This window comes from Notolabrus celidotus, chromosome 3 (assembly GCF_009762535.1).
Source record: "Notolabrus celidotus isolate fNotCel1 chromosome 3, fNotCel1.pri, whole genome shotgun sequence".
Taxonomy (NCBI): Eukaryota; Metazoa; Chordata; class Actinopteri; order Labriformes; family Labridae; genus Notolabrus; species Notolabrus celidotus.
Window position 1 is genome coordinate 34,343,668 of NC_048274.1, and position 9,512 is coordinate 34,353,179.

At 38.2% G+C, this 9,512-nt stretch overlaps 1 protein-coding gene across 1 annotated transcript; it reads right to left on the reverse strand.

Moving 5' to 3' along the window:
* Positions 1 to 1,643: 1,643 nt before the first annotated feature.
* lto1 (LTO1 maturation factor of ABCE1) lies at positions 1,644 to 7,015 on the reverse strand. Its single transcript, XM_034680241.1, has 5 exons — positions 6,771 to 7,015; positions 5,646 to 5,751; positions 4,382 to 4,452; positions 4,158 to 4,275; positions 1,644 to 2,556 (listed from the first exon to the last, which is right to left on the reverse strand). The coding sequence occupies exons 1-5, from the start codon at positions 6,827 to 6,829 to the stop codon at positions 2,485 to 2,487; spliced, it is 426 nt and encodes a 141-aa protein (XP_034536132.1). The 5' UTR covers positions 6,830 to 7,015; the 3' UTR covers positions 1,644 to 2,484.
* Between the last annotated feature and the right edge of the window lie 2,497 nt (positions 7,016 to 9,512).

The following is a 9,512-nucleotide window of genomic DNA, read 5'->3' on the forward strand; positions in this document are numbered from 1 at the left end:
GATATTTAATTGTATGGTGTTCAGAAATTAAAGGTGCAGTATGTAGTATTTATAGATGCAGCGTGTAGTATTTCAAGTTACAGTGTTTACTATTTAAAGATACAGTGTGTAGTATTAAAGGTACAATGTGCACTATTTAAAGGTACGGTGTGTACAGTTACAGCGTATGGTAAAGGTGCAGCGTGTAGTGTTTAAAATACAGTGTGTAGTATCTAAATGTATAGTGTGTAGTATTTAAAGGTATAGTGTGTAGTATCTAAAGGTATAGTCTGTAGTATCTAAAGGTACAGTGGTTTAGTATTTAAAGGTACAGTGTGTAGTATTTAAAGGTACAGTGTGTAGTATCTAAAGGGACAGTGTGTAGTATTTAAAGGTACAGTGTGTAGTATCTAAAGGGACAGTGTGTAGTATTTTAAGGAACAGTGTGTTCAGTTACAGTATATGGTATAGGTGCAGTGTGTAGTGTTTGAAAGTACAGTGTCTAGTACCTAAAGGTACAATGTGTAGTATTTAAAGTTACAGTGTGTAGTATCTTAAGGTACAGTGTGTAGTATTTTAAGGTAGAGTGTATTCAGTTACAGCATATGTTAAAGTTGCAGTGTGTAGTGTTTAAAAATAGTGTGTAGTATCTAAAGGTACAGGGTGTAGTATTTAAAGGTACAGGGTGTAGTATTTAAAGGTACAGGGTGTAGTATCTAAAGGTACAGGGTGTAGTATTTAAAGGTACAGGGTGTAGTATCTAAAGGTACAGGGTGTAGTATTTAAAGGTACAGGGTGTAGTATCTAAAGGTACAGGGTGTAGTATCTAAAGGTACAGGGTGTAGTATTTAAAGGTACAGGGTGTAGTATCTAAAGGTACAGGGTGTAGTATTTAAAGGTACAGGGTGTAGTATCTAAAGGTACATGGTGTAGTATTTAAAGGTACATGGTGTAGTATTTAAAGGTACAGGGTGTAGTATTTAAAGGTACAGTGTGTAGTATCTAAAGGTACAGGGTGTAGTATCTAAAGGTACAGGGTGTAGTATTTAAAGGTACAGGGTGTAGTATTTAAAGGTACAGTGTGTAGTATCTAAAGGTACAGGGTGTAGTATTTAAAGGTACAGGGTGTAGTATCTAAAGGTACAGGGTGTAGTATTTAAAGGTACAGGGTGTAGTATCTAAAGGTACATGGTGTAGTATTTAAAGGTACATGGTGTAGTATTTAAAGGTACATGGTGTAGTATTTAAAGGTACATGGTGTAGTATTTAAAGGTAGAGGGTGTAGTATTTAAAGGTACAGGGTGTAGTATTTAAAGGTACAGTGTGTAGTATCTAAAGGTACAGGGTGTAGTATTTAAAGGTTGTCATTTGTGTGATATGGTTTATTTTATGGATTCAAAACACTTTAAAAGGCCTCCTGCTGTTAGACTTCAGTACTACACTTCATACAGTTTTTGATGCAAAGGACACAAATTACCTGAAGATTTGCAGGCTGGTAGATCAGGCTTTACACACAAACAACCATCTTGTTTTCCACTGTTTGGGGGTAAAATTGCATTGTTAAAGCTGTTGTAGAAATCTGAGAATCACAGCTGAGGGGTTAACTTCAAATGTTGAACTCTGCCCCCCTTAAACCTAGGACACAAGAGACACCAGACAGCAAATCAAGTTGAACGATTTTATTAACTGTAAAATCAGAGATATGTTCCACAGGTAAATAAGAAAGTCTGTTTTTGGGGGTCTCTGAGACCATTTTGCAGAGACTTGCCTAAGACCCTTGCCAGTTAACACTTGTGGTCTTAAACTGAGGAGTCTCTTCAACCAAAGCTGCATGCCACAAGCTTCATTTACTACATAGTACACCACTGTTTCTCTGTATGCATGGATATGACCTAATGAGAGAGAGCAGTGTTGCCAGCCTGGTCTCCATCCCCATGCATCCCAGCATGCTTTGTGCAGTGTAGCGTTCACTTGCTGCTCTGCAATCCTCTCAGTAAAACACCATAACACCAAAAAAAAAACCTCTCTGCATTTTATACTGGTGTGCTGGCAACATTGGTGTATAGGATGCAGCTCACTTTTTAGATGACAAAGGAAGTAATAAAGTGAGCCTCATACTCCAGACTTTATGGTCAGTGACTTTAGCTGAGGTTGTTCTGTTTTTGTCCTTAGAAGAAGAAACAATTGTTGTCTTTATTCCTCTCTATACCCACAGGTCAGTTTCATGAAAACCCTGACTCACTGCAATAAATCCATCCTCTCAGCATGAATCCTCTCTCCCCCTCCTCCTCCTCCTCCTCCTCCTCCTCCTGGTGTGTGGAGTATTCTGCGGTCCAGGTTGCGGCCCTTCATTCAGCTTCTCAGACTGATCCTTCATTCATCAAGCCCGCCAACAAATCCACCACAGACCGAGCCCTATCTGCCGCCTGCAGGACAGCAGGACAGCAGGACGCAGAGGTCAGCTCAGCTCCTCTTCAACATCCTCATCCTCATCACTGGATAGATTCAGAAAGAAGTCCCTTCAGACGTTTTGACGAAGTCCTTGAAGTCAGCAGGGATGTTCAGCATGGAGCACACCTGAAGGACAGCAGAGAGGTCAGCAGGTGAGTGATAACTGCTGTGTGTCATTGGATTTAGAACAACAAATGCATTTACTCTTTGGATAATGAATAAGGGTACACGTCTGGACTGAACCCTCTGCAGAGAACTGCTTTTATGAGCACATTTAAAAATGTATATCTACCACGTTATTCTTTTTGCGTTCTATGATTTCATTTCTTTGAGTTTCTTTAAATGCTTTATTATGGGGTTCCGTTTGTAAAGTTGTGCACTGAAAATAAGAGCAACAATTCTCCACATTCAGCTCCAAAAAGTCATAAAAATGTAGAGTGAATTTTTAAAAGTCACTTGTTTTAATCACATTTAGAGCGATATTTGTGATCTGCACATTTAAATTTGTTGTGAAAAATATATTTAAGTTACAATCACTGTTCAATCCAAATGCTAAATCTAAATGTGAAATGTTAAATCTAAATGTGAAATGTTAAATCTAAATGTGAAATGTTAAATCTAAATGTGAAATGTTAAATCTAAATGTTAAATGTTGCTCCAAGATCCTAAATATTTAGCCGATGTGCAAATTCACTCTGCCGCCTCCCAGAAACACCAAAATAAAAGCTTCAAAAAGCGATACAGACTTAGCAATAGCAACTTAGCTTGTCTGTACCATATACTGGGTCAGTTCTGTCTCTGAATGTTGTGAAACCCCTTTGTGGCCTCCAAAACTGCCTGTTTTACAACCAGCAGTCTGGCTAGCAACCCGTAGAAGTCAGTACTGACAGACTATGATTGGAATATCTGTATTGCTTTATGAAGCTTTTATTTTGGTATCAATGACGCCCCATACAAATTCACACTGCCGCCTAGCCGAAGTACTACAATAAAAGCATCATAAAGCAAATTAACAACACACTTCAATCTCATCCCATTGTAAGAAGTGAAGCCAAATACCTCTAACAAACCCACATTTACCTTGATGCTAGAGGTGGGATGTCTCAAGGCTGGTTTATACTTCTGCGTCGCCCCCTAAGCAGCAGGGGCTGACGCGGGCGTGAGCACCACATACTTGTGCGTCGATGTGTCCGAGTCGCGCAAAAATACTGCGCCCAAACGCTTCTTTTCCACAGAGATTCAGAGCGTGTTAAGTTCATCTACAGCTGATACATGTTGCTGTTTATCATACAGACATGATTACATGAAGAATAGAGAGAAGGAGATGAAATACACGGACGACGTGCGGCTGATGAGCGGGGTTCCCAGAAGTGATGTAAATGCGGGAAATACAGTGCAGCCGACATGTAGTTACATTTTGGAGGAGGTGCACGTCAGCTACATGCGTAGGCCTCTGCGTGGGTACGGGAGCTACGCGGACCTCTGGCGTAGGCTACGCCATCGATTCGACGCAGAAATATAAATCAGGCTTCACTCTTCAGCGACCCAGCTCCTGACGACAATGTTGTGTCTGCTCACAGCGTGAACATGCAGTGATGTAACTTATTCTAACAATTAAATTCTTTAGCATCTAGTTTGGTTATTGATTGCTGTTGACTAATTGTTGCCCCCCCTGAAGATCAGCAGCTGCAGCAGATCCACATTCATGTACGTGTAAAAAAGCATACCTGTCTGAACTTGGCTCGCAGTTTGTCCACGTCTATTTGCAGCTGCGTAGACTGAGGCTCAGCATGAGGGGAGTCCTGGATCTGACCCAGCAGAGCATCCAGAGCCTTCAGACGCTTCCTGACACAAAGCATGTAGAGTCTTATTTAACCTTAACTCTTTTCATTGAGCAATTCATGTGTTGGATGAAATTAAAAACGATCACAGTGAACACTGGATTTCATACCTGGATTTCACATCTGTATTATGCTGGAGCAGACATTTCCATGTGACAGCAAACCCGTGATAGAAGGAGATCTGTAGGTTAAGAGGCAAAAAGACGAGAACGTGTGATACCCCTGAGAGCAGAACACATCTTATCTAAAAAAAAACAACTTCAAAAAGTGCTAAGTTATACAGTTTTTATTTCCTGGATAGCCAATAAAAGAACAGAAGACCCACCCCCACGCACAGTAAGGAAGATGCTGCAGTTATAGTGAATCTCCCAAACACTGAAGCAACCACATATCATTTGTCCACAGACGTGTCCTATAATCACTGTGGGTAATAATGACTTCATCATAAACATGAACACATTACACTTATTATGATGAATGTTAAATGGATTCTACTTATTTAATACTTTTTATTCCAGTGACCACTCAAAGGGCTTTTACGCTACATGTCACACTCAGCCATATACACACCACTTGCTTTGCCACCAGGAGCAATACGAGGTTCAGTGTCTTGCCAAAGGACATTGTGATGCCTGCAGGAGCTGACGCTGACCCTCTCATTGAGAGATGACCCACTCTACCACTGAGCCACAGCCGTCAAAGATTTGTCCTTCTGTCATGCAATTATTCCTTATAAGTGTCAATATGCAAAATGTTGGGGAGAAACCAAGAGGGATGTCACAGCTGTGGAGCACTGTGCAACTAACCCTGACCTACGGTCCAACAGGACAACAGAGCCTTACCTTCAGACCCAGGGTGCTCACGTGAAGTCTCTATTTGAAGTCTTGGTTTGATGCAAAATTTGTACATAAGCCTGAATGTACCACAAAGTGTGATTGACAGCATAGCTCTGTTTATCTAAATGTGAAAGTACAATTAAAAATGTTGTTCTTTAAATTAAGATATAATAATAATTTATAACCACTTCTCCTTATTAATCCCAAGAACCCTGCAGCTATATTGACCCTTGTTTTCTCCTGAAACCAAGTTGTTTCTGGCCTCTCTCTCTCTCTCTCTCTCTCTCTCTCTCTCCCTCTCTCTCTCTCTCTCTGAAAATAAATGAATTTGTCATCTTATAAATATTGGAAAAGTGTCTTTATCTATACCTAATTTTGAAGAAGTTGTCCATGTATTTATTTATTTCATTGAATGCTCATCATATTAGTGTTTCCTTCTCTCCCTCTCTATAACTCCCTCTCCGTCTCTTTGTGTTGTCCTGTTTCCATGAACCTGGTTGATTGTTTTTGTCACTGCCACCCTGTCCCATTGACACACCTCAGTAGACAGTTTGGCCCCATGAGAGGCTCCGTGCCTTTGGCCGTCCAGCAGCCCTCTGCGGCTCCCTCTCTCGAAGCCCTCGCGGTACCCCTCCCCGCGGAACCTGAGAAACACAACAGGTCATTCTTCAACTACAGCACAAATATGATCATGATACTTATGGACAGAAAAATTCACTGGAATGTTTTATTTTTCCAATTTAGTTTAAAAAAAAAACCATTCTGATACTGGCTGCCTTGATTTTTTTGTTTTTTAAGAATACATTAATTTATTGTAGTTTTATTAAAATAATAAATAAAGACAATTGTCATTTCCCCCATAATCAAAAAATATGTTTCTGAACAAAACGATCATTATGCCTTGTGTTTTCAAAGTAATTAACAAATGATTAGACACAAATATACCTGCTGTCAAATGATTCATTTTCTAATCATGATCATGGTTTGAGCTGAAAATGTTAGACTTTTTTTGTTAAAGTTAACAAAGATAATAAACACAGACAGTTTATATGAACTCTCTGTCAAGTCTGATGGAAATTGCAGAGAATCCAAGAGACAGATGTTTGTCTTATAAAAAGCCATAGATAATATTTGATCTCAATATGAAACATGTGTCCCACTCACATGTGGATTTATAGTGTACGCCATTAGTGGTTCTAGTCTATAATAAGTACCAATTACAAGCAGGTTGAATGTTAAAAAAAACTTCACACTACAATAAATTAAGTTTAACACCATCTTTCAAGTCTTTGTTAAAATGAAAACAACGACAGGTACTACGAATTGTTTGTGTTCTTCACAGTGAGGAAATAACATCAATCGTCCAAAACTGGACGGCTTTTATGTTTTTAAAATGAAAACAATAGTAAGAGTCGCCCAATAATGTTTACAGCTGGTGTAGACTGTTTTAAATTGATTGTTCAATAGTATAAAAACAAAACCTGACTTTAAAGTTTGTGAGGGTTCAGTCACATTTATCATAACGCAGATTTATATTATACATCTGTTAATACACAGAGAGTTACACAGGCTTACATAAAGGTATATGACTATGAATACAGCTTCAGAGACTTCCAGGTGCTGAAACAGAGAATAGCCTTAATGATGAAATGAGAAAACTGACCTTTCATCAGCCATCACGATACTGTCAAACATGTCTTCAGCTCCAGAACCGCCGGACATCTCGTCCTGAATGAACCTTTCTCTTTGAAGTATGAAGACAGTCTTTAAGACACAGGTGGAGTAGTTTCTGTCTGTTCTAAACACTGCTAACAGCTAAGTGAACAGGTTTCCATCAGCTTCCAGCAGATTCACCGACCAGCGCTGCTTCCTGTTCATGACAACAGTGCTGCTTCCTGTTTATCAGAACAGTGCTGCCCCCTACAGGAACGGAGGGGAACGACACAGGTTCTACACGAACATACCTTCCGGTCAGCAGTGGGAGAAAATAAAACCTCAATAATGCGAGTATGTGGATTTTTTTAGAAGAGTCATAGGGCGTATTAAAAGTATGTAAGAAAATTAATTGAAAATCAGTGGTGGACAGTAACAGAGTAAATGTACTTGAGTACTGTACTTAAGTACATGTTTTGAGTATCTGTACTTTACTTGAGTATTACTTTTTGGGGGAAATGTATTACTTTAACTCCACTACATTCAGAAGACAACTATTGTACTTTTGACTCCACTACATTTCCATCAGTGCTCTAGTTACTCACTACTTTGGCTTTGAAGTCAGCTCATGAATTTCATTCTCTTTTCTGAAATCTGAACCCTCAGACAGTAAAATGTGTTTGTGTAGTTCTGTTTGTCTCAGTGGTTCAGTCGTACCTGTATATCGTGTGTCTCCACGGTTGAACGTGGAACAAACACAGAGCAGATTTCCCTCAGATCAGGCAGTTCATGTAGAGGTGTTAATGATGGCTATAATTCTCAACCTGAGCACCCATGGTCATATCTTCAGCCCATGTTAGAGGTTTTTGAAATGAAGAATGATACATACCATTTGAAATATTCTCCTTGTTTCCCACTCTGCACAAACATACAAACATTCACTGTCCAACCTGAGAGAGTGTTTTTAGCTACATAACATTTGTTTCATTCCAGATGAACATTTCAAACTAAGGTGTCTGGGCTTGGAGTAACTTAGTGTCTGTTTTATTTCATGGTTTAGTTTTTATAGATTTACACTAATGGTTTCTAAATAAACAGAATGTACTTCTATGTATTCTTGACTGACATCATGCTTTGTGAAAATACAGATTTTTGAGATTTTTTTAAAAGTACTTTGAATACTTAAGTATTTTTAAAATCAAGTACTCCAGGACTTTAACTCAAGTAATAATCTGACAGAACAACTTTCACTTGTATTGGAGTAATATTTGACCTGGAGTTTCTATACTTTGACTTAAGCGATGAAGCTGTGTACTTTGTCCACCACTGTAGAAAATAAAGACACATAAAGGGTGTGTTTTTAGCTTCGTAAAGAATTTGAAACCAGCAATAAAGGGATTATAAAGGTGTTTTGATACTGTAGAGAAATAGTTAAAATACTTGGAATGAATCAAGCAGATGCAGAGCTTCACTGACTTGTACACAAAATATTTTTAAAAGTCTCAAAAATATACATACTTTTATTTTCTTCTATTTCCAATGTTCATTTGTCTTCATTTCTCTTAATATGCATGCATGTATAATATTCATGAGCATTTGTTTATGTGTGGAAATCCTTCCATTTTTTATGCTTCTTTGGTTAAAAATGCTTTTTAAACCTTTTTAAATGCTTTATTTTTTCCTTTGGTCATTTAGTTGATATACTGTATATTTTGTTAACTTGTATACTTCCATGTTCTTTTTTTTTAATTGTATGGCAATCTGATAGGAAATTACATGTCTTATTATGTTTAAGCACACCTTTATCAGATATAGATCACATCAGATTTTCAAAATTGAAGCAAATAGCTTTAAAAAATCATGGTAATCCATACATCTACATGAAGATACACACATCTGCTGTGTTTTTGTATATTTTCTCTCTAAATAAAGAGGGGTCAATATTTCCACACAGTGGAGATTTTGTTCTTTGAAAACAGAGAGGATGCAAGTAATGACTATGTTTTTATTACTTTTTTGTTCCTTTACATACACTTATTTGACATACACAAAGGTCTAATTAAATATGTAAGTAATGTTTAAGTAATACAAAGATCTTTGGATGAAATAATCAGTTCAAGACCAGATCTAGCTTACTGGATCTGATGCAATGAAAAAAGATCAATTTAAAGATTTGGTCCAATCTGAAACTTGAAACTCATAATTGTGTCTCTTCAGAATGTTGAAGCTCTGATAGTCATCTTTAGTCTTAAACATGTCAGACAGCAGAGGACGCTGTGGGACAAGTGTAGAGCTGAGAGGTGGTCTAAGTGTCTGTCCCTGAGAATAAATATGAAGTCAAACAGAAGCAGGTTTTTCTGTTTGTCTCAGATGTTGAACACAAACAGTTCTGAGTCCAGAGTTGATGGTAACTGAAAAGAGGACGTGTCCTGTCACTAAAGAGGTTTTGTTACCCCTCTGACAGCTGTGAAAACACAGCTGGATGTTTGATCATTATCAGAAACAGTGACTCACACTGCATGTACGTGCTTCAGTGGGACACATGGACACATTGAAGTGAGACAGTTACCTGTCCCAAATAGGTCGTCCTCTGCTGACCCTCTGAGATCATCACTGAACAAACGCATTTAGATCCACTTTGAACTCTGTCAAAAATATACATTCTTTTATTTTCTTCTATTTCCAATGTTCATTTGTCTTCATTTCCCTTAATATGCATGCATGTATAATATTCATGAGCATTTTTATCAAT

What these genes read in the sequence shown, in the direction of transcription:
- lto1 (XM_034680241.1), bottom strand. Translation starts at nt 6,829, where the DNA reads ATGTCCGGCGGTTCTGGAGCTGAAGACATGTTTGACAGTATCGTGATG. An exon ending in AATACAGATGTGAAATCCAG is followed by an intron (nt 4,276 to 4,381) that starts GTATGAAATCCA and finishes GCTTTGTGTCAG; the next exon opens with GAAGCGTCTGAAGGCTCTGG. An exon ending in TGCGAGCCAAGTTCAGACAG is followed by an intron (nt 2,557 to 4,157) that starts GTATGCTTTTTT and finishes GCTGTCCTTCAG; the next exon opens with GTGTGCTCCATGCTGAACAT.